The sequence below is a fragment of the Gopherus flavomarginatus genome, chromosome 5, assembly GCF_025201925.1.
Source record: "Gopherus flavomarginatus isolate rGopFla2 chromosome 5, rGopFla2.mat.asm, whole genome shotgun sequence".
Classification (NCBI taxonomy): domain Eukaryota; kingdom Metazoa; phylum Chordata; order Testudines; family Testudinidae; genus Gopherus; species Gopherus flavomarginatus.
In genome coordinates, this window is record NC_066621.1 from 151,258,452 (window position 1) to 151,286,333 (window position 27,882).

General features: G+C 46.5%; 3 protein-coding genes across 3 annotated transcripts in view; 2 read left to right on the forward strand and 1 right to left on the reverse strand.

Annotated features, from left to right (window-relative positions):
• FBXO34 (F-box protein 34) overlaps positions 1-17,749 on the reverse strand; it is a 75,365-nt gene extending 57,616 nt beyond the window's left edge. The window contains exon 1 of the mRNA XM_050952559.1: positions 17,625-17,749. The gene's annotated coding sequence lies outside the window, so the exon portion shown is untranslated. The remainder of the gene's footprint in view (positions 1-17,624) is intronic.
• DLGAP5 (DLG associated protein 5) overlaps positions 1-27,882 on the forward strand; it is a 236,382-nt gene that overhangs the window by 150,706 nt on the left and 57,794 nt on the right. The window lies entirely within an intron of this gene.
• LOC127052423 (basic proline-rich protein-like) lies at positions 17,265-19,321 on the forward strand. The gene is made up of 2 exons (XM_050956019.1): positions 17,265-18,222; positions 19,311-19,321. Exons 1-2 carry the CDS (start codon positions 17,265-17,267, stop codon positions 19,319-19,321), a joined length of 969 nt encoding a protein of 322 aa, XP_050811976.1.

A 27,882-nucleotide genomic window follows, 5' to 3' on the forward strand; every position in this document is an offset into this window, starting at 1 on the left:
ATGTTACAGCCTCACACTACAGAACCTGGTCCTTTAGTTTCAGCCGTAGAAACCTGTGCTTACAGCTCTGGAGGTCTCCAGTTCAGTTCCCAGTGCGCACACTGGCATTCAGCCTAACTTTTGGCACCTGAGTTTTGGCCCATATGCACAAAGAACTGAAATGCACTTCATCCCAAAAAGAAACACTGAATATGTTGTAAAATGGCCCATGTGGATTACAAGGATGGTTGAGTGCCAGGCATAAAGGACCAGAGGCCTGGCATACCCAGAATTAGATCACTTCCTCCAGGTGCAATTCTGATAGCGAATATCAATAGCATGCTAAAAACCCACTCAGATTTATCATCTTACTCTTTAATTTTTTTTTTAATCTAATATGCCCCTATCCCCAACCTCATATCTATCCCAGAAGATTGATGAGAATCATCTGTAACGAAGACTAGTTCATTCTGGTACGCGCTACATATATTTTTAAAATCTTAGGACCTTTATTGATGTAATTAGCAACATTTGTATTCTTGAAGCTTTTTAAGGCAAAGTTGCAATAAAATATTAATATTATAGCATACATTACTTATTATTTATTCAGACATGTTAATATTCAAAGAACTTGACTAAAGATTCCAGCTTGCTGGCTGGGCAGCACTCCTTTTCTGAGTACACTAGCAAGGGTGACCAAATTTCTGAGCACCTACCCTCGTTTTGGTGCTGCTCTTGTTTATATACTTGATGTAAAGACTTTTCCATTACAAGGACAGTCTATATTTTACTATATCACAATTCCATAGGAGAAGTCATATTTTTCCAACAACATACAATACAAAGACTTGCTGCTAACAAAGAAAAATGTAGATCCTTTTCTGGAGCACTGAGTAAGCAGGTCAGAGGATATCTAGGAAGGCTGCATTTTCTCATAAGGTGAATCTCTCTTTAATAATTTCTTCCTCAAACCATCTAATTCCCCACATGTTCAAGTATGTCCCCCTTTCCCAGCAGCCCTCCAAAAGAGCACCTGATGTAAAGTGTTACTTCAGCCCAAAACAATTGCTGAAAAGGATGAACTGCTCTCCTTTTTAAAGGAGTGCTATGTTGACATGTATACTGTATTGTTATTTTAAACTGCACTAGTGATCAAACCATGCAGGAAAAGAGAGCCTCAATTGCACAATCTCATTTTGGCATCATAAGCAGACAGAGCTTGAGAATGTACCACACCCTGAACCACTCTAACCTCTGGCTCATTTGATCTGCTAATTTTTTGTCCTCCTGGAACCCATACTGTGCCTGAGAACTCTTTGTAACAATCACCAAATACCATGTTTGCATTGTCCTTTGCCAAGGCTGTGGATCATCAAGGCAAGTTGCTATAGGCTGCTCTGAAACAGACAAGGGGACACCAGGCAAAACTCTTGAGCATTCTTTGCAGAGCAACAAGAAGGTCTTTCTAAATACAATCCTAGAAAATTGGCAGTTGCCACCCATAATCCTCAAACTTCTAGGGGGAGGGATAGCTCAGTGGTTTGAGCATTGACCTGCTAAACCCAGGGTTGTGAGTTCAATTCTTGAGGGGGCCATTTAAGGAAGTGGGGATTGGTCCTGCTTTGAGCAGGGGGTTGGACTAGATGATCTCCTGAGGTCCCTTCCAACCCTAATAATCTATGATTCTAAGATTCAAGGGGGAGAACAGGTTTACTTAAATTTAAGGTTCATAAAAATGTACCCGTCTGTGCACCTCCAGATGTACATACATCTACCTAAAAGCAAATAAAGGAAAAACATTCCTCTCTTAAAAAATAAAATCACTCACTCATCCTCTTTACCTCATTCCCTAATGCAAATACCTGAAAGATGAACCTTGCACTGCAGTCTGAAAGTCAAACTCTGGCTACCTCAGAGCAGGTAAGGAAGCCACTTCCAACACTGAAGACCTTCCATGGACAAAGTCCTACACCAACCCTGTTTGTTTCTGTGTAATGCTATCTCAAGCACCTCAGTTTATTAGCAATAATATTGCCATAGACCCTATGATCTCCAGTCATGGACCAGGAACCAACTGCGCTAGGCACCATGCAAACCCAGAACTAAAAGATGGTCCCTGCCCTGCTAGCCTTGGTTTCTAACTATTGTAATAATTATAATTAAGTCTTCTTACACTGAACTAGCTTACCCGTGTTGCTACAACTGTACACATGCACTGTACAAAGTCTGGCACAATCAGTCTCTTGCTACAATTGTATACATGCACCCTACAAAGAGTTTAGCATAATCAGTCTCTTGTACAGTGCCCAAATGCAGTTGTAGCAACACAACAGCAAGTTAGTTCAGCATAAGACTAATGAATAATGATTATTATTGTATTATGTCTCTACCGGACTATATAGTAAAGATTTCACAGATGCTTTAACTACAGTGAAATGCTTGGTGGAAATATATTCAATATACAATTACAGTTAAATACTATATGGCCCTCTCTGATGCCCCATCCACACCTCAGCCCTGTAACCCTGTGAGGAGGGCAGCAATCCCATAGTCCTAGGCCCTCTCCAACACTCCCATTCCCTCCCTCATTATTCTTCATTACGAAAATAGACTTAACACTACAGTAGCTACACGTCATTACAATCAAGTGGAGCGTACAAAGTTCCAGGAGTTACTTTGAAGTGATGTATCTTAAATAACAGCTGAAGAAAAACTCTTTGCTCACGAAAGCAGAGTCCTCGTCACCACATAAAATGGGGACATACACTGGAGACGGTGTCAGCTTCAAAGTCCATTGTATCATCTCTGCAGAATGAGCAGTCACCAGGTACAAGTGTTGACACCTACACTTCAAAGGAAATAAGAGTAGAAACGGCAGACCCTTGGAGGAGGGGACTGGAATCGTCTCACTGACAGTTATGTCCACAGCCACTGGGATGCTGGAATACAGGCAGAGTCTGTGACTGCTCCAGAGATAGACACAGAATGCTAGAACTCTAATCCCCAATTTATCAGAACTGTAACTATAAATTAGCTTGACTGTTGCCTACTCTGTATACTAGATGAGGTTATTTTGTTTTAACTTTGATTTAATTCAATCTACTAATAAACTTCAGAACTTCCAAACCTAAATGGCACTGGTCACCCCATGCACCAAGTCGCAATGCCCAGAGTGGGGGGCACTCCGCCCGAACCCCTGGGCCACCCATTCACACCAAGCCAGCATTAGGGTTGCAGTGCAGGAGTAAAAGGCTGCTGTCGTGGGTGGTCAGTGCCTCCTTGCAGGGCCTTCCTTAGTCATATGCAGCATACACGCCTGCGCAGGGCAGCCCTGGGTCTTAGTGTCCACCCTTCTACCTCTTCCTATCCCTTTTCTAATCTGACCCTTCCTGTGGGATCCCACCACAGCTGGCTGCTGCAGCCTGATGAGAGGGGATCTAGTACTTAAAAGTGAAAAAGCCTCCAGCCTACCAAACCTATTAGCACAACACAAACTGTTAAAGAGCCATTCAAGTGGTAATGAAGCCATTTAACAGGCATTTGCCAACCCCAGGTATATATTGTCAGTTTCTGAATTTACTGACAAAAGGTTACAAAGAGTTCTGTGGCACCTTATACACTAACACCACTTGCAGCGCTGGTTGTTACAGCTGTATTAGTACAGCTGTATAGGGCCAGCGCTGCAGAGTGGCCACACTTACAGCAACCAGCGCTGCAAGTGGTGTTAGATGTGGCCACACTGCAGCGCTGTTGGGCGGCTTGCAGGGGGGTTCGGGGAACGCGAGAGCACACCGCGGGGAAGGAGACCTGCTTGCAGGGGGGTTCGGGGAACGCGAGAGCAAACCGCGGGGAAGCAGGTCTCCTTCCCCGCGGTGTGCTCTCGCGTTCCCCGAACCCCCCTGCAAGCAGGTCTTCTTCCCCGCGGTTTGCTCCGGTGTTCCCAAACCCCCCTGCAAGCAGGTCTCCTTCCCCGCAGTTTGCTCTCGCGTTCCCCGAACCCCCCTGCAAGCAGGTCTCCTTCCCCGCGGTTTGCTCCGGTGTTCCCCGAACCCCCCTGCAAGCAGGTCTCCTTCCCCGCGGTTTGCAGGGGGTTTCGGGGAACGCGAGAGCAAACTGCAGGGAAGGAGACCTGCTTGCGGGTGGATTCGGGGAATGCGAGAGCAAACCGCGGGGAAGGAGAACTGCTTGCGGGGGGGTTCGGGGAACGCGAGAGCAAACCACGGGGAAGGAGACCTGCTTGCGGGGGGGTTCGGGGAACGCGAGAGCACACCACGGGGAAGGATACCTGCTTGATTACCAGAGAGGCTTCCTCAGGCATGCTGGGATACCTGCTTATTCCACGGAGGTCAAGAAAAACGCTGGTGAGTGTCTACACCTGATGACCAGCGCTGGATCACCAGCGCTGGATCCTCTACACCCGAGGTTCGACCGGGTGTACGGCCAGCGCTGCAAACAGGGAGTTGCAGCGCTGGTAATGCCCTGCAGATGTGTACACCTCCTAAGTTGCAGCGCTGTAACCCCCTCACCAGCGCTGCAACTTTGTGGTGTAGACAAGGCCTATAACTGATGTATTGGAGCATGAGCTTTCGTGGGTGAATACATCTGTTAGTCTATAAGGTGCCACAGGACTCTTTGTTGCTTTTTACAGATCCAGACTAACACAGCTAATCTTCTGATACAGTAATGCACAACTTTTTGTCAAGTAATATTTACTCAGAACATGTTAGTCTACAGGACCTTAGTTTAACATTTGCTTTAAAATATTTCATTAGTGAGTTGCTGAAGATTATAAAACCACATCTAAAAATCTACGCAAGGATTTTTTAGAGATGCATAATCTGAGCATTCATCTTTAGCCTTAAATGCTTGGATCATCAGACATATTTTTTTTAAATAAATCCTTCAAAAGACCATCCTTATCTAAAATACACATGCGAGCCCGGGCTGCCGTCGGGCATAGAGGCACCAGTTTAATAATATTGCATAGGGCCCCATAAATCCTAAGGACAGCCCTGCCTCCTTGGCAAGGCACGGAAGAGGTGGCAGTGCGGGCACCCGCTGAATTAGGAAGCTACATCCTCCACTTCTAAAGGCACAAAGAGACATTGGTTACAGCGGAGAGGTCTAGATCCAACAAAAGCACTCACTATGGCCTTGGCTAAACTGGCGCTTTACAGAGCTGCAACTTTCTCGCTCAGGGGTGTGAAAAAAACACCCCCCTGAGCGCTGCAAGATACAGCGCTGTAAAGCGCCAGTGTAAACAGTGCCGCAGCGCTGCTCCCACCGCTGCAGGCTAAACCCCATGAGGATGTGGAGTACATGCAGCGCTGGGAGAGCTCTCTCCCAGCGCTGGCGCTGCGACCACACTCACACTTCACACTCCCGGGGCAGCGCTTTGAAATTTCGAGTGCCTAGTGAGATGCAGATGAAAAGCGGTGCTCCTGATTTCCAGTGCTACTGACATTCTGGAAGCAGCAGCAGATCAAAAAGGACTCCCAAATGCTAATTTGCTGAGCAAACGCCCATCCTCAACAGACAAGCAGTAGGGAAATGCAAAATCTAAATTTAAAAATGTATTGCTATTTTCTTTTGAAATATGTTAACATGCAGGTATAGGGGAAAAAATATCTAACCACAGAGAAATCACTATGAACAAGATTTCACATTTGGCATTCTGCCAAGCTAACAGTGAAATAAAACAGTGAAGCAGCACAACTAACTTCATCCCATGGCAGAAATTTTAAGTGGTTAAGATAAAAATATCAAGAGGAAAACAAAAGAAAAAGAAAAAAAACCACTGAAATTCTGTAAAGCAGAAGTTACTTGAACAAAATTCTTGATCTGGTGATTAAGAGTAAGGAAGAAGTAAGCTTGCTACCAGGTTACTAAGAAAGGAGTCAGGCTAAAAACATAACACAGAAAAAATATACATTATATTTTAATTATTTTGAGACCCTAGTGTCAAAGAGAGGACTAGTTAATATACAAGTATTACCAAAAATCTAGTTGATTTTAATCCCTTCCCACACTACAAAAAACAGCTTTTTTCTGCATTTTTTTCTGCATCATGGCTCTGTCCAACCTGGCAGAATCCATAAGCACCAGCGAACAAGTGAGATGAGCACATCACAAAACCAAAAACTGAGCAATTGAAATGAGAAGGAATTTTTAGCAGGCTACTTGAAAAACAAAAAACAAACCAACTCTGAAGTTGAGTAAATGTTGGCCTTAGTCATTGTTGCTATGTCTACAGAAGACACTAAGGGCTGGTGTACACTATAAAGTTAGGTAAAGCTAGTTAACTTGCTCAGGGTGTGAAAAATTCACTCCTCCAAGAGATTTAGTTAAGCCAACCTATGCCCCAGTGTAGACACCACTAGCTCCAATGGAATAATTCTTCCATCGACCTAGCTATCATCTCTTAGGGCAGGTCTACACTATGGGGTTAATTAGACCTAAGTTACGCAACTCCAGCTACGTGAACAACATAGCTGGAGTCAACATACTTTAGGTCGACTTATCGTGGTGTCCACACCACACTGGGTCAAGGGGAGAGTTTCTGCCATCAACTTACCTTATGCTTCTTGTTCCGGTGTAGTACCGCAGTTGACGGGAGAGCGATCGGCAGTCGATTTAGTGGGTCTTCTTCACTAGACCCACTAAATTGACCCCCGGTGGATCAATCGCTGCAGCATCGACCCACGATAAGTGGAGACAAGCCCTCCGAGAGGTGCATTTACTACAGCGGGAAGAACCTCTTTCATCACCGTAATAAACATTTACACCACAGCACTGCAGCTGTAGTGTTTCTAGTGTAGAGATATCTTCAGGAAAATTAAGGCTAAAGGTGTGAAGTCGATGTGCATAATTTAAAAGTTAATTCACCTTAACTTTCCTGAGTGTCTCTGTGTGGACAAGCCCTAATCGAATGTTTTGGAGAAAGGATATCTTTAATAGGGATCCAATACACCAAACCCTTTATATAGCAAAAGCTCAAAATACACATGATCAGAGATGCCCTAGAATGGGGTTCTCAAACTGGGGGTTGTGACCCCTCGGGGGTCATGAGGTTATTACATGGGGGGTCGTGAGCTGTCAGCCTCCACCCCAACCCGCTTTGCCTACAGCATTTATAATGGTGTTAAATATATTTAAAAGTGTTTTTAATGTATGAGGGAGTCACACTCAGAGACTTGCTATGTGAAAGGGGTCACCAGTACAAAAGTCTAAGAACCCCTGCCCTAAAAGGTCCTCCAGCAAAACCAAGGAAGACCAGACCTGACACACTCCATATTCCCAAGGTTAAAGAGATTAGCAGAAAAATCAAAACGTCTTTTTATAAAATCATTTCAGGCCTTCTTCATACAGTACTTCAAAGACAAAAAGAGCACAATTCTGTTTTTTTTAAACATTTTGCAGTTCACCTTTAAAAAGACCTAAGTTTACACTACACACTTTAATTTGTATATTATGTTTGGATTTATTCATTTTTGTATTTTAGCTATAGGACACTTTTTTCTAGGGAGAGACTTTGTATTTATATTGGTCTTCACTATACAGTAATAGCTGCTGAGAGAAAAAAGGCATCTTAGAGCACTTCCCTAATTAAAAGCTAGTAAAATTCTAAGCACAAATCACAAGCCAAGCCAAAAAATAGTTCAGAGTTGCTAAGAATGTTTGAAGGTAACAAAATCCTCAATTACATGCCTATTGCTTAGGCTTGCCAAAAATATGCAAATTTGTTAATTTCATACACCGTAATCAGATCCCAAAAAAGTGATGAAGTTAGTTTGTCCCTCATACTTCCTACAGACGGAGTCAGCTGTATGTGAAATTATTTTTGCAATATTAAACGTATTACCCTGAATGTCAGTTTTGCTGAGTATGGTATAGAATAACTTGAACATGCTACTATGGGCAAGCCAAACGTAATCTGTAAGAGATGGTTAGAAAGGTGGAAAAGGAAGATTTTCAGGTGTACCCGAGATATCCACTTACAGTATTTATCTATGGACAGGTTAACTGGAACAAGTGCTGTCAGCAATGAGTATTAAATACAACGTTAACTTTGTCCAAACAGGCTTCTTCAAAAAAAGATGGTTGCCCTGATTAGAAACTCATCCTCTCACACTGCTGATTAGGACGGGAGCAGGGTGACCAGACAGCAAGTGTGAAAAATCGGGACAGGAGGTGGGGAGTAATAGGAGCCTATATAAAAAAAAGACCCGAAAATGGGGACTCTCTCTATAAAATTGGGACATCCGGTCACTCTAGACTGGAGTATATAAACACAATACATCTGAAGAGAAATCCATATAGCTAAAACCCTGAAGCTGAAAGTCTCCATTACTCTTCCAAAACTGGTTTACAGAGAAGTTTCTGTTGTGTATTCTACATTCAGTGCACATTTAGTTTTTAAGAATCTTCAGAGTCTAAGAACATAAGAAAAGCTATACCAGGTCAGACCAATGGTCAATCTAGCCCAGCATTCTGTCTTCCGACAGTGGCCAATGCCACGTGCTTCAGAGGGAATGAACAAGACAGGCAATCATTCAGTGATCCATCCATCGTCCACTCCCCGCTTCTCGTAAACAGAGGCTAGGGACACTCAGAGCGTGGTGTTGCATCTCTGCCCATCCTGGCTAATAGCATCCGACGAAGTGGGTATTCACCCACGAAAGCTCATTCTCCAAAACATCTGTTAGTCTACAAGGTGCCACAGGATTCTTTGCTGCTTTTATTGATGGACCTATCCTCCACTAACCTTTTTTTTTTTTTTTTTTTTTAACCCTGTTACACCTTTGGCCTTCACATCATCCCCAGTGAGGAGTTCTTGGGTGAATATCATCTGGTCCTGGAGACTTATTACTGTGGAATTCAACAATTTGTTCCCAAACCCCTTCCAACACCACCTCAATCTGGAACAGTGCCTCAGATTCATCACCTACAGAGAATGGCTCAGGTGTGGAAATCTCCCTCACATCCTCTGCAGTGAAGACAGATGCAAAGAATTTATTTAGTTTCTCCGTAATGGCCTTATCGTCCTTGAGTGCTCCTTTAGCACCTCGATCATCCAATGGCCCCAATGATTCTTTAGCAGGCTTCCTCATTCTCATGTACATTAAAAAAAAAAAAACTGTGTTTTTTTTGTTTGTTTGTTTGTTTTTGAGTCTTTAGCTAGTTGTTCTTCAAATTATTTTTTGGCTTGCCTAATTATACTTTTGCACTTGACTTGCCAGAGTTTATGCTCCTTTCTATTTTCCTCAATAGGATTTAACTTCCAGTTTTTAAAGGATGCCTTTTTGCCTCTAGCTACTTCTTTTACTTTGTTGTTTTGCCATGGTGGCACTTTTTTGGTCCTCTATGTTTTTTAACTTGGGGTCTTCAGTCTCACTACTGATCTGTCATTGTTGTCTCACCACCTTACATTATACAGCCTTCTTTTAAGCCAAAAGCCCCTCAACAGCCCTTCTGTGGCACAGCTTTGGCACTGCCACTTTCTTCGTGACCTTGATCAAGATACTTGCTCTACATTCTACATCCTGAATTCAATTTCTCCGAGACAAGCTTTCGAGTTCACACAGAGCTGAAGGTCACCGGAAGAAGAGTACTCTGTAAGCTCAAAAGCTTGTCTCTCTTACCAACAGATGTTGCCTCAATAAAAGATAATGTCTCCCCCATCTTTTAAAGAGGACAGTTAGGTGATCGACTCAAAGAACAAACTCCGCATCTGTTATCTATATATAACAAGCAGTATTCCTTATCAACATTATATATGAAATAAGAGATTGTGAAATGTTAAGTTAATTGGTAAAAGTGCATATTTCATGCAGGAAGGGATATGAATATATAATATCACCTGAATGCACTTTTGTACTCCACTCATCTTGCATAAAACCCAATTAGTCACTCTCTTGTATTGCTATTGCTAACAATTTTAGAACATTTTGAGTATTACTTATGCAATCAAGGCCTGGTCTACACTACGCATTTAAACCGATTTTAGCAGCATTAAACCGATTTAATGCCGCACCCATCCACACTACCAGGCCCTTTATATCAATATAAAGGGCTCTTTAAATCGGTTTCTGTACTCCTCCCCAACAAGAGGAGTAGTGCTAAAATCTGTATTAGCGTATCGGATTAGGGTTAGTGTGGCCGAAAATCGATGGTATTGGCCTTTGGCGGTATCCCACAGTGCACCATTGTGACTGCTCTGGACAGCAATCTGAACTCGGATGCAGTGGCCAGGTAGACAGGAAATGCCCCGCAAACTTTTGAATTTCATTTCCTGTTTGCCCAGCGTGGAGCTCTGATCAGCATGGGTGGCCATGCAGTCCCAAATCCAAAAAGAGCTCCAGCATGGACCGTACAGGAGATACTGGATCTGATCGCTGTATGGGGAGACAAATCTGTTCTATCAGAGCTCCGTTACAGAAGACGAAATGCCAAAGCGTTTGAAAAAAATCTACAAGCTACACAGTGCTGCGTGACAAGCGTAACGGAAAGCCAAAGAATCAAATGGATGCTCATGGAGGGAGGGAGGGGGTACTGAGGACTCCAGCTATCCCACAGTCCCCAGCAGTCTCCGAAAACTATTTGCATTCTTGGCTGAGCTCCCAGTTCCTGTAGGTTCAAACACATTGTCCGGCGTGGTTCAGGGTACAGCTCGTCAATTTACTCCCTCCCACCCCACATGAAAGAAAAGGGAAAAAAATCGTTTCTTGACTTTTTTTTTAATGTTACCCTATGAGTACTGAATGCTGCTGGTAGACGTGATGCTGCGGCAGTAAAGAGCAGTATCCGCTCCTCTTCCCTCCCCAGTGGCAGATGGTACAATATGCTTGATAGCTGCCGAGTACTCCTGGCTGCCCTCAAGTGAGGCTGGCCAGGGGTGCCTGGGTAAAAATAGGAATGATTCCCGGCCATTCCCAGTAGATGGGACAGAACGGCTGGTAACCATCCTCATCATAGCAACTGGGGCTGATGCCCTTTCATGTGTAAAGAAAAGATTCTGCACTCCCTGGACTATCATAGCAGTGGGATGCTGGGCTCCTCTCCCCCACACCGCTTAATGTCCTGCCTGGACTATCCATAGCAGCTGGAGGCTGCCTCCCCCTCATTTTATCTCACTAACAAGTCAGTGTTTCTTATTCCTGCATTCTTTATAACTTCATGACACAAATGGGGGGGGCACTGCCACGGTAGCCCAGAAAGGTTGGAGGAGGAGGGAAGCAACGGGTGGGGTTGTTGCAAGGGCACCCCCCGTGAATGGCATGCAGCTCATCATTTCTGCAGGATCTGACACAGAGCGGCTGTGCTCTCTGGTTCTCTGACACACTGGTTCTCTAGTACACTTGCCCCATATTCTAGGCAGGACTGACTCTATTTTTAGATACCATAAAGGAGGGATTGACTCGGGGAGTCATTCCCATTTTTGCCTTTGCGCCCCCGGCTGACCTCAGCCAGGGGCACCCATAATAGCAGCAGACGGTACAGAATGACAGATAACCGTCATCTCATTGCCAATTTACAATGGCAGCAGACGGTACAGAACGACTGATAACTGTCTCTGCTATCATGCAAAAGCAAATGAATGCTGCTGTGTAGCGCTGCAGTATTGCCTCTGTCAGCGGCATCCAGTACACATACAGTGACAGTGACAAAAGGCAAAACAGGCACCATGGTTGCCATGCTATGGCGTCTGCCAGGGCAATCCAGGGAAAAAGGGCGTGAAATGATTGTCTGCCGTTGCTTTCCCGGAGGAAGGAATGACTGACGACATTTACCCAGAACCACCCGCGACAATGATTTTTGCCCCATCGGGCACTGGGATCTCAACCCAGAATTCCAAGGGGCGAGGGAGACTGTGGGAACTATGGGATAGCTACGGAATAGCTACCCACAGTGCAACGCTCCGGAAATCGACACTAGCCTCGGACCATGGATGCACACCACCGAATTAATGTGCTCAGTGTGGCCGCGTGCACTCGACTTTATACAATCTGTTTTACAAAACCGGTTTATGTAAAATCAGAATAATCCCGTAGTGTAGACGCACCCGAAGGCAAACCCTCCTTAACAGACAGCCTAGCTTAAGGCAGACTTATTTTGATTTGGTTTTATTTTTTCCAGTTACAATAGCGACAGATGCAGCAAAATGAAAAGTTGGTAAACTACAGTTTCAGAATCCAACCCCCTGTGAGAGAGGATGAGGCATCTACTACAAAACATGTTTTTTCACCTTTTACCAATACATATGAAACAAGAAATAGAAGGGGAGGTGTTAAAGGAAGTGGAAACAAACTGAAAAACAGTCTACACATTTCAAGATGGGTTAAGTGACTTCATGTAGTCCAGAAGAGGATTCCATATTTAAATAAAATCTTCTAGTAAAAAGACCCCAAGACAGAAGTCATAAATTTTTTTAAAAGACATACTGAGCAAAACTAGAATTATGAATATTAACAGACCAGGTAAAACTACATACTAGATAAAATAATATTGACAGAATTTTTCTGGGTGGCTTTATATTCAGACTTAAAAAATCCTGCCTGAAACAATAAGAGCATTTGCATACAAAAATGCTGCTTCAGACACAATGAATTCAAGTGAGGATCCTTTAGACTATGTATGCCTCATACTTAATTGCTGGACAGTGGGGCGCACTTATCTCAATTCAACCAACAGAAAGCACTGGATTTCCAAAGTCAGAGAAGCTACAGGAATGAAGATCTGCCTGCGGGAAGAGAAGAAAGAGGAACAATAGCTGAGAAATAAAAAGGAGATTCCCAAAGCTTAGAGGAAGCTTGAGAATAATACTGAATAACTCTAAAAGTCAATGACCTAAATGATGGAAGAACAAGTAGTTAAGTGGACCACAGCACCTGCTGAATTTTTAATCACTAATGTTCTCCTGGCTTGCAGCAAAGCAAGCATTCATTAGCTTCCAAGGCCTACAAACAGGAGTAATAAATTAGAACTCTAAGATTTTCCCTGGCAGAAATTCAATGTCAAGATCACTTAAATCCATTATTTTACAACTAACTGCAGACACTGCATTTGTTGATTTTTTAAAAATCCTCCTGACATAAAAAGCATTATAATCAATATTTTAGTTTCCCCCAAGTTATCTGGTTCCAATCAGCTCAAATATTTCTGTGTAAGATAATGTCACTTGGTGTTACTCCTGAAGAGCATTTAAGGCTAGTATGTTTTCAGTCTTCAAGCAGTATTTAATAGTCACTAGAATGCCCACTGAAAGAGATGGTTGAACTTCAGAGAAAACTGAGTGTGTGTGAGGATTCATTTTGTAATCACATGGACAGCAGGAATAACAAATGGTACAGCAGGTTTTTCTCCTACCATGACAAAAAGAGGTAAGTTTACTTGGGGGAAATGACAGAGGGAGGAAGAAAAGAAACATATGCTAATTCCACAACTATAGCCAGAATCTGCTACATGTGGCAACACTCCTAATCTCATTAATCATGTTTTAACAAGAGCAATATTTACAAAAATGAGTATCTCTCAGCTGCACTGACCTTTGAACATTAAAGCTAAGCAAAAAGGCTCAAAATGATGTTTTAAAACAAGTTTCAATTTCACTACTGTATATATATAGCAAAAATAAATCCACAGTTTTCTGTCCAGCACATAACGTTAGTGAAAGCTACCTTGCAGGTTACAGACCAACTTCCTCCTTTTATAAGCACAAATCAGTTTCTAAAGCCATAAATTGTCTTAGACATGAACAAAACAGTTTTATGTATCTGTATAGAAGACGTTTTGGGAAATTATACAAATTTCATTACTAACTGGAGATATGCGCGTTTTCAATGCTGCTCTATCCTCAAATCATAGGCTTTGGTAACAGACTCAGCTATACATTTGTTTTATTGATACTTGGTTTTTAATAGCAACCTTTGCAAGACTCCTTAACAAAAAAACCCAACAATGATATTTTGGTTGGAACCAGCTACTTAGTCTGCAGTTTGAATATATGTACATCCACACAACAATATTTTGGGGGGAGAAAGAGGGACCAATAGAACACTGAATCCTGTGCTACTCATCCACTATTACAATAATTGTGCTAGTTTGAGAATTATGCTAAAATGTCAGCCACAAAGGAATGCAAAACATAAGAAACTAAGGCCAGTACTTTGTAACAAATCTGTTGCCACCCAGAACTTCACGGCTGTTTCTACAGTACACAGCCATTCAGAACAACAGCAAAGATAGAACTCTGTTCTCCCTGCTCCAGATGGACAAAACCTCCTAGCACTTGAACTAGAGGCAAATATCATAACATAAGCTTTTATCACTAACAGTTAATTAAGCCGTTCTCATTCTACCCAGTGGAATACTATGGTACACAATAGCAGCTCATTGCAATATGCTCCCTAAATCACAAAATATGCAAAAATAATTTTATACCCTTGAGAAAATAAAACATACTATTGCATCTCAACGCTTGACAAGTTGTCTCCATATGTTCACAATCCCTTTCATATCTGAACCGATGCAAAAATAGATCTTAATGTTTCACCTACCTTTAACAGTACACAGTCTGTGCATTTTTAGTCACATATGAAAGAACCAACTCAGTCACAGAGTATGGAAAATATTTGAAGACTAGTCCCTGGTATTAAATCAAATCAGAAGCTCTCAATTTATCAGCCATATTAAAATGCAACTTCTAGATATTAAGTGCATGTCATTAAAAAAGGCAGTTTCAAAAGTGTTACTCAATTAACAGTCATTGTCTTTGTTATCCACCTGCTTTTGATAAGGCATCAATCACCTTCTGGATAGTCCTCCTCTTTCCCTCAAAAGGCCCTGGTTTCTGACAAATTCACCTTCAAGCAGAGAGCGGGACACATTACCTCCCAAAACCAGTCAATGAGGCTCTTTCATTCAGCCATAGAGAAGGCATGTAGCAGTTGGAAAGCAACACAAGGCACTCCCTTCCCCCTCCCACCAGGACTGAACACACTGCATTCAAAACACTCCCAGTCCCTGAAGCAAAGGATTAGCCATTTATTGAGGAGGAAGCAAAACACTGAAAGATTCCAAGGGCCAAATATATCCCTACTGCAACTTCAATGAAGTTAACAGTTACACCCTGGATTAATTTGGTCACAAATGACCACATCACTCAAGTTTAATATCATTTCATTCATCCAGACACACAGCCTAGACTCCGAGTATACACGTAGCAAAGGAAGAGTACAGCAGTATTTCTGCCATGGTGTTAAGCAGTAACATTAGCACACCCACAGACGTTTATGAAGTTTAGACTTTGGACTTCCAAAGCAACTGTGGTCACCAAGTGCTGTTTTCCCATAAGGATATCAGAAGGGGACCAAATATAACAATAAGGCTTTATATAGAACCTTTCATCCAAGGACCAAAAAGAGCTCCACAAATATTCATTAAGCCTTGCCGCACTCTGGGGGAGAGGTATTACCCTCATTATAGAAACCATACAATTAGGGTATGTCTACACTACAAAATTATGTTGACCTAAGTTGCATCAACATACTGCCACCGCAGTAATTAAATCGTTTTACATGTCCACGCTACACTTCTTGTGTTGACAGTGCACATCCTCACTGGGAGCATTTGCACCAATTTAACTGTCAGTGTGGGGCATTATGGGACAGTTTCTGAAGGCTAGCTACAGTCAATGTAAGCAACGCAGTGTCTACACCAGTGGTCCCCAACCTTTTTCATCTGGCGGGTGTCAGACGACGAGCCACGGAGAACCGTGGTTGCAGACAAGCAGCGTCACCCAGAGGTGTCACTGCCGAAATGCTGCCGAAAGCATTTCGGTGGCAACACCTCTGGATGACGCTGCTTGTTGGCAGCTGCTCGTCCGCCGGCCAGTATGCGGGTGCACTTAGATGCCCCAGCAGGCGCCATGGCACCCAAGGGCACCGAGTTGGGGACCCCTGGTCTACACTGACCCTGCATCAACCTAAGCACTTCGCCTCTCATGGAGGAGGAGTTAAGTCGATGTAGCATGTGAGTTACATCAGAAGGAGAAACATTATAGTGTAGAAACTTACAGAGTTAGGTCATAGACTATCAGGGTTGGAAGGGACCTCAGGAGGTCATCTAGTCCAAACCCCTGCTCAAAGCAGGACTCTGTAAGCTGCCTTGTGTTGATCTAATGCTGTAATGTAGACCAGGGCTTAGTGTAAAGAAGAAACTAGGTTTTATTTTGTTAAACAAAAAGCTACAACTCATTGTTTCAGGCACAACCTTGAAGGGACTTATCATCTGGATAAAAATATCACATCCACTGGAACTGTATTTTTAACCTTTTATTTGAGTTATTGTACAGTGCCCATGTGAGCACATATTGATACAAGTAACATCTAGACTATTTTTAATAGTGAATAGAGTTCAGTTTTTTTGGACTGCAGTTTGGATTCAGTTTCACAAAATCTTCTTTGGGGCTTTCACAAACAGGGGAGAAAAAAACAAAAACAAAAACAAAAAATGGGATGGTAAAACCACAAAAACTGGCCAGGAAACTCTGAACAGGTATAAAACTTTAACTCTCTTTTAAAAGTTGATTAGATTTCCAATTAGCAGTGTTCCTTTAAAAGACTCAATCCTTTTATGTTGCACATAAGTATGTTAAAGATTTACCCGCTGTATAGGACATGGGACACACACTCATCCTTCTACTGCAGAGAGTAGGGAGGTCACAGGCACAGCCTGATGGTATTACCCACTATATTATGACTTCACTGCAGCTGAAGCCAAAGCATCATATACCTGTCTTCCCAGCCCCACTATAACTGCAGCAGGCAGGAGGAAGAGGACAGAGCAGGAAGCCCTACAGAGGGGGCATCCCAGCAACAGAGAGGGGAAGTGAGCCCCTGTAGCGGCTGCGGGTGTCCTAGCCACATCAAAGCTTCTGCAGGGAGATGGATCCTCTATGAAGGGACAAAGTGTGTTGTAGACCGATAACGTGAAGCACCCTTTAAATGCAAAGAAGGGTACGGGAGCCCCACCAGCCTTGGGGGACAGGGAGCCCGATAAAGGGGTGCCCTCTCCATATCCCCGCAGCAGGGAGGCAATGGAACACGCTGCAAGAGCGCCCGGTGCCCATGGCTGCAGCAGGGAAGGGGGAAAAGGGAGCTTGATGGGGGGCTGCCCCAGCCCCAGGGCCGCAGAGGGAGAAAGCCCGATAGGGGGCTGTTGTGGGGAGGAAGGGCCCCCCCGGTCTCCAGCAGCAGAGCAGGGAGCGGCATAGAGGGGAGTCAGCCATGGGGGGACCCCACCCTACGGGGCCCGCGCCCCTGCCACTCCTGCTCGCGAAGGACAAACCAGGCCCGGTGGCTGCTGCCTGGCGCTTGGCTCCGGCCCGACCGCCCTCGCAGACGCAGCCCCCTCCCAGCCCCAGCGCCGCCGCGGCCGGGCAGGAAAGACCGCGGCTGCGTCCAGGGCCTGCTCGCGGCCCCTTCTCCAGCTCCCGCCCGGCCGGGTGGGCCCCACGCCGGGATCCCTCCCTTCAGCCTCCCGAGCGGGAGCCACCTGCCCGGCCTCCCCGGCACTCCGAGCCCCGCTCCCGGGGCTGCTCGGGGGCGGTGCAGGACCCGGGCCCCTCCCCCGAGCCGCGGCCCTACCGGGTACAGGGCGCGGGCCCGCCTGGGTCCCAGAGCAGCGGGGGGCCCGGAGCCGGTGGCGGGCGGGAGGCTCAGGAGACCCCGGTTGCTCGGCACAGCCGGATCCCCCACAGCGGAGCCAACTTGTTCGGGGTGGAGCCGCCGCGGCCTCGCCAATCCGGGCCCGGGGCGGAGCCGGCGCTGCGGAGCTGGGCCCCGGCAGCTCCCCCTCCCGCCCCCCAGCGCCAGGCACCGGGAACTGCCAGGCACCGACCGGGAGCCTCGCGGGGACGCCAGCCCCCTCCGGCCCCCGGCGCCAGGCACCGACCGAAGCCTCGGAGAGACGCCAGCCCCTCCCCCGGCACCGACCGGGAGCCTCCGTGGGACGCCAGCTTCCCCCCCCCCCGGCCCAGCGCCAGGCAGCGAGCGGGAGCCTCGGGGGGACGCCAGCCCCCTCCGGCCCCCAGTGCCAGGCACCGAGCGGGGGCCTCTGTGGGACGCCAGCCCCTGGTCCAGTGCCAGGCACTGGGAGAAACCAACGCCCCGTGCCAGGCACCCTCCAGAGACACCAGCGGCCGCCAGCCAGTGCCAGACACCGGGAGAAATCTCACACACACTCGTGCTAGGCACCAGGAATTATTAGTCCCCCCACACACCCAGTGTCAGGCACTGGAAGCCTCAGTGGACACCCACCCACCCACACACACACACACACACATTGTCATGCACTGGCAGCCATAGGGGTACCAGCTCACTACACACATTGAGAAACACCTGCTTGCCCACCCCTCCCACCCCCCGTGCCAGGCAACGCAAGACACGGGACACTCACTACCTCGACCTTAGTGTTCAACATTGAGACACAGGGGACTTACTCTCCCCCGCCCTGGCACTTTGTATAAATAATTAAATATTCATTGGGCTAGAGAGAGCAAGCCAGCGGCTGGATGTATCGCTTGGTGGTTAAGTAGAGTCAGCTTCAGCTTCTTACTCCCATACATACTGAATAATTCATACAAAGTGGGACAGCTTCAATAGGAAAGACTGAGAACAACCCCCTCCCCCTGCTTGTTAGGGTACTAAGGTAGAACATGTGAGTTCAAGTCTCTACCCCAAATCAGGGGTGGGGATTCAAATCTGGCACTCACATCCCAGGTGAGTGTCCTAGCCATAGGGCTATGAGAATGTTGACAAATACCTTAAAAATTGTATTTTCCAGTTTGATTGTGTTGCTTGTTAGCTCCTATTTATATCATTCCTGCAGTTGCTGCAGTACTTGTGATAGCTTTAGGCTGTAATTCAGAGACAGATTTGTTGCTTTGTGATTCTTGGAAGTAATTACGGCCCCAGGCTTTGTCAAGACTAGAAAAAGTGGTTAGTTTAGGCTGGGTTTAGCTAACATATTTTAGTTAAAACTAATCTAAACTCAACCTTTCTCCTAATGTAGGTGAAGAGTGTTACAGGAGTTGGGCACAGCCATGCCCATGCCTAGTTATCTAGCACCAAGGGATGATTTCGGCTTGGCTCTGCAGTCTGAGATGACTAGTTAGTCTTTTCTCTGCTCGAGGAGCCTTCTAGCAGGAGCATTAGGTGCTGATGCCTTTCCCAGGCACAGCCCCCTCAGCCACGCTCAGGCCAACTCCTGCCCTGGCAGAAATCTGTGAGGGCATGTGACCCCTCATCCCCCCGAGTTGCCTCTGCCTGCAGTTGTCAGTTGACCAGGATAACCTGATGGTAGCCTTGGGTGTGTGGGCTTCCTATAAGAGCCAACTCCCTCAGAGAAAGGAAGCTTGGGTGAGGTCTGGTAATTGATTCCTACAATGAGTTTAGTAGATATTCCCTGCTTAAAGGAGCTAGAGAGGAAACTTCTCTGATCCTAGATCATCTTTGGATCCCTTATAGAAGGAAAGGGGTTGTCCACCCCAGGCAGTTGAAAAGGCCTGGCTGGAATGACCTATAGTGAGGTTCAGGAGCAGAGGCTTGAGGAAACACCAGGAAGCAGCATTTAAGCTTTGGAAAGAACTATTGAGTCTGGCAAGGGGGTGAAGAAACCGTGGAGTGGGGGAAAGGTTTGTTTGATATAAATTGCCATCTGCAGCGGTAGCTATGTTGGTATGAGAGCATCTCTCGCTGACATAGCATTGTCCACACCAGTTGGGGTGTGTGTGGTTTTTCATACCCCTGACAGACAAAAGTTTTACCAACAAAGGTATTAGTGTAGACATAGATTAAGGGCTTGGCTACACTGGAGATTTGCAGTGCTGGTGGTGGGTTTACAGCGCTGCAACTTAGTAACTGTCCACACCTGCAAGGCACATCCAGCGTTGCAACTCCCTGGCTGCAGCGCTGGCTGTACACCTGGTCTGCTTGGGGTGTAACGATTGCAGTGCTGGTGATGCAGCGCTGCTCGTCAAGTGTGGCCACCAAAAGCGCTGTTACTGGCCTCCAGGGTATTAGGAGGTATCCCAGAATTCCTGTCCACAACAAACCGGAAGAATGGCTGAACTCCGAGCTCCCGGGAGCTACTTCTCTAAAAAACAAACACAGCTGCTCTTTGCTCCAGCAAGCGAGGAGCAGAGGCAGGGGAATTGCTTTGGAATGTTCACAGCTGTTTGCTTGAGGAGAGAGGGGAGTCCATGTTCAGCCGCTGCTTATGTGGTCTGAAGGCTATTTAGGAGTGCATAATTGGCATTTAGTGAATAAGAGAGGGGTGGGGGAAGGGATCAAAACTTTTAAAATGATTGAAGGTAGGTGCTGTGTATCTTCTAGTCCTTAGAACTTGCAAGGCAGGGAGCTGAGAACAGTGTCAGCTCCAAAAATCCACTCTCTCTGTTTCCCCCACGCTCCCTGTCACGCTCCGCTCCACCCCACCCCCCTGTTCTGAAAAGCACGTTGCAGCCACTTGAATGCTGGGATAGCTGCCCACAATGCACCACTCCCAACAGCGCTGCAAATGTGGCCACACTGCAGCGCTGGTAGCTGTCAGTGTGGCCACACTGCAGCGCTTTCCTTACACAGCTGTACGAAGACAGCTGTAACTCCCAGCGCTGTACAACTGTAAGGGTATGGCTACACTTGCAGCTGTACAGCGCTGGGAGTTAGAACTATCTTCGTACAGCTGTGTAGGGAAAGCGCTGCAGTGTGGCCACACTGACAGCTACCAGCGCTGCAGTGTGGCCACATTTGCAGCGCTGTTAGGAGTGGCTGAACAGGCATTCTGGGATACCTCCGAATACCTCTGGAGGCCAATTACAGCGCTTTTGGTGGCCACACTGGCGGAGCAGCGCTGCATCACCAGCGCTGCAATCGTTATAGCCCAGGCAGAGCAAGAGTACAGCCAGCGCTGCAACCAGGGAGTTGCAGCGCTGTATGTGCCTTGCAAATGTGGATGGTGAGTAAGTTGCAGCGCTGTAAACCCACCACCAGCGCTGCAACTCTCCAGTGTAGCAAAGCCCTGAGTGTAGCCATACCCTCTAACTGCAATGTGAAGTTGAGTGTTGTCCCTCACTTTAGTCCAAATCCACTCATCAGAAACCCTTAATTCAAGGGTAGCAATGTTTTTAACTCGAGTTAGCAGTTCTGTTGAGTGTATAGGCTAGCACTTGAGTTAACACAACTCATCAGCTGCTAACATGACTAATCTGTAGTGTAGATAGCTCCATTTGAATGCTGCTAGACTTCCAGTGTCTACCCATGATCCTCCCATGTGCCTAGAAAGGACAAACAAGTTCTCCCATAATTCACTGAGGAAAAACTCAAGAGTTCTCAACTTACTGTAGTGTGAAGGACCATAGATATGCCTCCAGAAATTTTAGTGCCATGTACGAGTGGACACAGCATCCCCAATGTTATTTTGCAGTGCAGCTGCTCTCACTCAAGCTAGGTAACTCGACTGTAGGTGCTCAAGTTACTTCTTCAGTGAAGACCTACTGTAAGAAAAAAGTTGCTTAGCTACTAAGCACAATCTGAACTCAGCTACTTTTCCTATTTGAGACAAAGCCCTGCGTCATCTCTATATGGGCCAATAGGTGTAGTTTTTCAAACATGTTAGCTTCTTGTGATTGAAAACCCTCTTAATGCTTAAGATAAAGGAGACTAGTAGGGAGGTTAGGGTTTACCTCAACCAGCTAATGTGTTAAAACTACAACTTACATTAGGATTTTAATATGTATCAGTTAACATGTTAAAATATCAGAGGGGTAGCCATGTTAGTCTGGATCTGTAAAAAGCAACAAAGAGTCCTGTGGCCCCTTATAGACCAGGGGTAGGCAACCTATGGCACGCGTGCCAAAGGCGGCACGCAAGCTGATTTTCAGTGGCACTCACACTGCCTGGGTCCTGGCCACCGGTCCGGGGGGGCCCTTCATTTTAATTTTATTTTAAATGAAGCTTCTTAAACATTTTAAAAACCTTATTTACTTTACATACAACAATATTTTAGTTATATATTATAGACTTATAGAAAGAGACCTTCTAAAAAGGTTAAAATGTGTTACTGGCATGCAAAACCTTAAATTAGAGTGAATAAATGAAGACTCGTCACACCATTTCTGAAAGGTTGCCGACCCCTGGTCTATAAGGTGCCACAGGACTCATTGTTGCATGTTAAAATACACTCCTTATCCTAACAAAGACATGGCACTAGCTGCTCCAATTAAAATAGTGTTAGTCATAAAGATTCAATGGCTATGGATATTAAAGCTGATGCAAGGAAGAACTAGCATCCACTTAGTTCCTATGCTCTAGTCTAACATATCTTCCATGAACCCTCCCAGATAAAGTTCCACGACTAATTAGTAAGTACCAGGCACCAATATAGATGCTACATCTTTTAGTTTGTTTCTCACTGTTGAGTCTTTCTCTGTATGAAGCCCTGTCCGGATCCAGTTATTTGGACATGGCAGCATTTGCTACAAATGTGTTTAAAAACAAACACCATTTACTGTAAATTGAAAATACTGTGTACTGGGGTGGCAAAACCACGGATTGAGAGCCATATGTGCAGGGCCGGTGCTTCCATTAGGCGACCCTAGGCGGTCACCTAGGGCACCAGGATTCGGGGGGCGTCATTTTGTGCTCTCCCCAAGTGGCGCGGGGGAGCTTCTGGTTCCGCTCTCGTCGCACTGCCCAAAGAAGGACCCTCTGCCGACGTGCTGCGGAAAACAGCGGCAGGCAATCGAGCAGCTCAATGACTGCTGCTGTCACCTGTGGCATTTTGGTGGAAGGTCCTTCTTCGGCGGTGCGATGGGAGCGGAACCAGAAGCTTCCGCGCGCCCCGTGGTGAGCGCACAAAATGCCGTCCCCAGAATTCTGCCTAGGGCGCCAGAAACCCTGGCACCACTCCTGCATACGTGGCTCTTTTTCAGTTACAGTGTGGCTCACAGAGCCTCCCCCACCCACCAGACTGGGGTGGGGGTAAGCTCAGGGCTTCTGCCCTGCGGCGGGGTTAGGGGCTTCAGCCCCATGGGAGGCATCTGCCAGGGCTTGGGGCTTCAACAGGACTGGGGCTGATGCCCTGAGCCCTGGCAGGTGCCTTCCATGGGGCTGAAGCCCCTAACCCCACTACCCTGCCACAAGGCCCAAGCCCTGAGTCTTGGCAGGTGCACCCAGCTCTTGAACTTCTGTAGATTATTGTATGCGAGTCAGAGGGTGTCATGGTATAATTCCCCACTCTGGACCTTAGCATCCAAAAGATGGGGTACCAGCATGAATTCCTCTAAGCTCAATTACCAGCTCAGTACTTGTAGCGCTGCCACCAACCAGGAATTCCAGTGCCTGGTACACTCTGGTCCCCCAAAAACCTTGTCCAGGGACCCCCAAGACCCAGTCCCTCTGGATCTTAACACAAGGCAAGTAAACCCTTTCCCTCACCGTTGCCTCTCCCAGACTTCCCCTCCCTGGGTTACCCTGGAAGATCACTGTGATTCAAACTCCTTGAATCTTAAAATAGAGAGGAAAATTCACCTTCTCCCCTCCTTTTCCGTCCCCCTCCCAGACTCTCCCTGAGAAAGAAAGTAATCCTAACACAGAGAGAAATTAACCTTTCTCTCCCTCTTCCCTCCTTTCTCCCCACCAATTCCCTGGTGGATCCAGACCCAGTCAGGTTCTTAAACAAAAAAAGCTTTTAATTAAAGAAAGAAAAACAGTAAAAATTATCTTTGTAAATTTAAAATGGAATATGTTACAGGGTCTTTCAGCTATAGACACTGGGAACAGCCTCCCAGCCTAAGTATACAAGTACAAATTAAAATCCTTTCAGCAAAATACCAATTTGAACTCCTTCCAGCCAAATACACATTTGCAAATAAAGAAAACAAACATAAGCCTAACTTGCCTTATCTACCTAGTACTTACTATTCTGGACATATAAGAGACGGTATCAGAGATATTGGAGAGAAACCTGGTTGCACGTCTGGTCACTCTCAGAACCCAGAGAGAACCACCACCAAAAACTAACAGCACACACAAAAACTTCCCTCCCTCAAGATTTGAAAGTATCCTGTCCCCTGATTGGTCCTCTGGTCAGGTGACAGCCAGGCTTACTGAACTTGTTAACCCTTTACAGGCAAAAGAGACATGAAGTACTCCTGTTCTATTAACCCTTAACTATCTGTTTATGACAGAGAGTCAGTAAATGGTCTAGACAGTATTAGGGATGGTCTAGACAGTATTTGGTCCTGCCATGAGGGCAGGGGACTGGACTCGATGACCTCTCGAGGTCCCTTCCAGTCCTAGAGTCTATAAATTGGGCCACCCCTGCATGTACTGTAGTGAGCTGTTGCTTTATTCTAACAAAGAATTACAGATTATTTACATGTGTAGTCTATCAGAAAGGACACAAATTTAAAAGGAAGGCAGAGTCTGAATTCTTTGCTGCACTAATCCTTTATGCAGTGGGAGTTTGTAGTAAAATAGTGTCCTAATTTGATAAGGTCAGGACCCCTTTGTGCTGGGTATTGTACAAACTCAATAAGAAGCAGTGCCTGCCTTGAAACAATTACAGTCTACATAAATAGATGAGACAGACAAACAGTGGGAGAGGAAACAGAGAGGTGATGTGTATTAGCCAAAGTCACAGAGCAGGTCACTGCTGAGTTGAAAATAGAACTTGGGTCTCTTTGGGTATGTCTGTGCTACTAAAAGACCTGCAGCACTGGCCCAGGTCAGCTGATTCTGTCTCACAGGGCTCGGACTGTGGGGCTAAAAATTGCAGAATAGATGTTCAGGTTCAGCCTGGAGCCCAGGCTCTGAAACAACACAACACAAGGGGGGTGGGTCTCAGAGTCCAGCTTCCAGCCCAACCCCAACATCTATGCTTCAATTTTTAGCCCTGTGAGGCCAAGTCATTTGATCTGGGCTCTGAGACTTGGTGCCGTGGGTTTTTTATTGCAGTGTAGACGTACCCTTAAATTCCACTCCGATGTCCTATCCATTGGACCACAGCATCTCTGCATGCTAATAGCAACCCTGGCAAGAGTATCATGATCTTTCCACTAGTGCAGTGGTCCCCAACCTTTGTGTGGCCAGTAGCACATTCATGTTTTCAGAAGAGTGTGGCGGGCGCCAACAATTACTCACATACAGGGCCGGCTCCAGGCAACAGTGGGGCAGCACATGCTGTGGAGCGACATTCCGTCCATTCTGCAGAGTCAGAGCATTTTTTTTGTTTGTTTTTTGGCGCCAGTTCCGGGCAGTGCAGAGAGAAGCTGGAGAGAAGCCGGGAGGACAGAGAACACTGCCGCCTGCAGCCCCGGAGTTCTCTGTCGCTGGCAGGTGCAGGGCCGCAGCTTCTCTCCAGATTAAGCCGCGGCCCCGCACCTGCCAGGGACAGAGAACACCGGCTCCCGCAGTCTGCAGCCCCAGAGTTCTCTGTCCCCGGCAGGCACGGGGCTGCGGCTTCTCTCCCCTGCTGGGCACTAGGTGGGTGCACATAAATGCCCCGGCGGGCACCATGGCGCCTACGGGCACCGCGTTGGGGACCACTGCACTAGTGCATATATTCACGTGGGAAAGGATACAAACAACAAACACTTGGTCCTGGACCATGGTGGATGCTTTGAATGCATAAGCAGGAACCTTATTTCTAGTACTGGTGTCATAGTGTCCATAGCAGCTATAGCCGGTAGGCCAAATTCACACCAGTGTAATTACCCTGAAGATGATTTAGATTCCCTGTCTAACAGAAAAAGGCCATGCAATGCAACTATATAGCCCCAATTTTTTGTTACAAGCTGATAAGCACAACTGAATGTCACTTGCCCCAAACTGGCTTCTAATGAATAATTTTTTTTTGGGGGGGGGGGGGAGCAGTCAGGTTATTTAGTGATAAATATAAGAAAGATTTTTCAATTTGTTTACCTTCCCTAGCCATCTGGCACTTTTGCATTTCAGTAGCCTTGGACACTGAGAGAACAGTAGATAAAACAAAATAGTCCTATCTTATCAGGACCTGGAGAAATTTAACTCTGTATGTATAAGATTAACCAAGTCACTATAGCTCTTGTATGGCTTTCATCTTAATTAATGGTCACGTTCCTCAAAGCATTTCTTTGTTGCATGTTACTAAATAGAGCAGTCCCTTATCTCCTTTTAATTTGCTTTCACTGTGACCCAGTTGGCTGCAGCAATCCTGCCCAGTCTCAGTACTGGAGGTGCTGCTGATGGAGGAATGGAGACATAAAAGCCACGTTTGTGCTGGGAGAAGAATAATTTTAACACATGGTAAAATTTCTAAAGCACCTGAAGCCCTGGTCTTGTCTACACTAGAAAATTAGTTTAGCTGCATCAGTCAGAGGTGTGAAAAATCCACCCATCTGAGCAGTATAGTTAAGCCGATCTAAGTCCCCATCTAAACAGCACTGGGTCTGTGGAAGAATTCTTCCACCGATCTAGCTACAGCCTCTCAGCCCACGTCCAGACTACAGCCTAAAATCGATGTGCTTAAAATCGATTTTATAAAGCAGGTTTTATAAAATCGATTTTGTGCATCCACACTAGAGGTACTTACATCGATGTTGAGCGTCCATTTTCCCTGGCGTCCATCTTTTGCTTGAGCGTTGCACTCTGGGTACCTATCCCACAGTTCCTGCACGGGTCCCTGCCCTTTGGAATTATGGGTTACTAGCCCAGTGCATGATGGGATCAAAGTCCCCGTCCTGGGTGGTTCTGGGTACAGCTTCACCCCCCCCCCTTCCTGTAAACGGCACACAGTCAGTTCGCGCTGGGTGGTTCGGGGAACGGGAGAGCAAACCGCGGCGAAGCTGGTCTCCTTCCCCGGTTTGCTCTCGCGTTCCCCGAACAAGCGGGTCTCCTTCCCTGCGGTTTGCAGGGTGGTTCGGGGAACGCGAGAGCAAACCGCGGCGAAGCTGGTCTCCTTCCCCGGTTTGCTCTCGCGTTCCCCGAACAAGCGGGTCTCCTTCCCTGCGGTTTGCAGGGTGGTTCGGGGAACGCGAGAGCAAACCGCGGCGAAGCTGGTCTCCTTCCCCGGTTTGCTCTCGCGTTCCCCGAACAAGCAGGTCTCCTTCCCTGCGGTTTGCTGGGTGGTTCGGGGAACGCGAGAGCAAACCGCGGCGAAGCTGGTCTCCTTCCCCGGTTTGCTCTCGCGTTCCCCGAACAAGCAGGTCTCCTTCCCTGCGGTTTGCAGGGTGGTTCGGGGAACGCGAGAGCAAACCGCGGCGAAGCTGGTCTCCTTCCCCGGTTTGCTCTCGCGTTCCCCGAACAAGCAGGTCTCCTTCCCTGCGGTTTGCTGGGTGGTTCGGGGAACGCGAGAGCAAACCGCGGCAAAGCTGGTCTCCTTCCCCGGTTTGCTCTCGCGTTCCCCGAACAAGCAGGTCTCCTTCCCTGCGGTTTGCTGGGTGGTTCGGGGAACGCGAGAGCAAACCACGCTGTGCAAGCAGGAAATGGAATTTCAAAGTTCCCGGGGCTTTTCCTGTTTACCTGGCCAGCAGAAGAGTACCTTTACCTGTGTAGAGCGGCCACTAGAGCACTGTGGGATACGTCCCGGAGGCCATTAACTTCGATGTCCGTCCACACTATCATAAAATCGATTTTAAGAAATCGATTTTGGGGTTACTCCTCTCGTTTAGATGGAGTTCCAAAATCGATTTTAGGGACCCTTAAAATCGATTTTATGCACTCTGTAGTGTGGACGGTTACAGCTTTAAATCGATTTAGAGCTCTTAAAATCGATTTAAAGCTCTAGTCTGGACCTGCCGAGAGTGAGGTGGATTACTTACACCGATGGGCAGAGGCAATGCATGGGGGGGCATGCAGGGTCAAG

Coding starts and splice junctions, on each gene's coding strand:
- LOC127052423 (XM_050956019.1), top strand. CDS start 17,265: ATGGGGGGACCCCACCCTACGGGGCCCGCGCCCCTGCCACTCCTGCTC.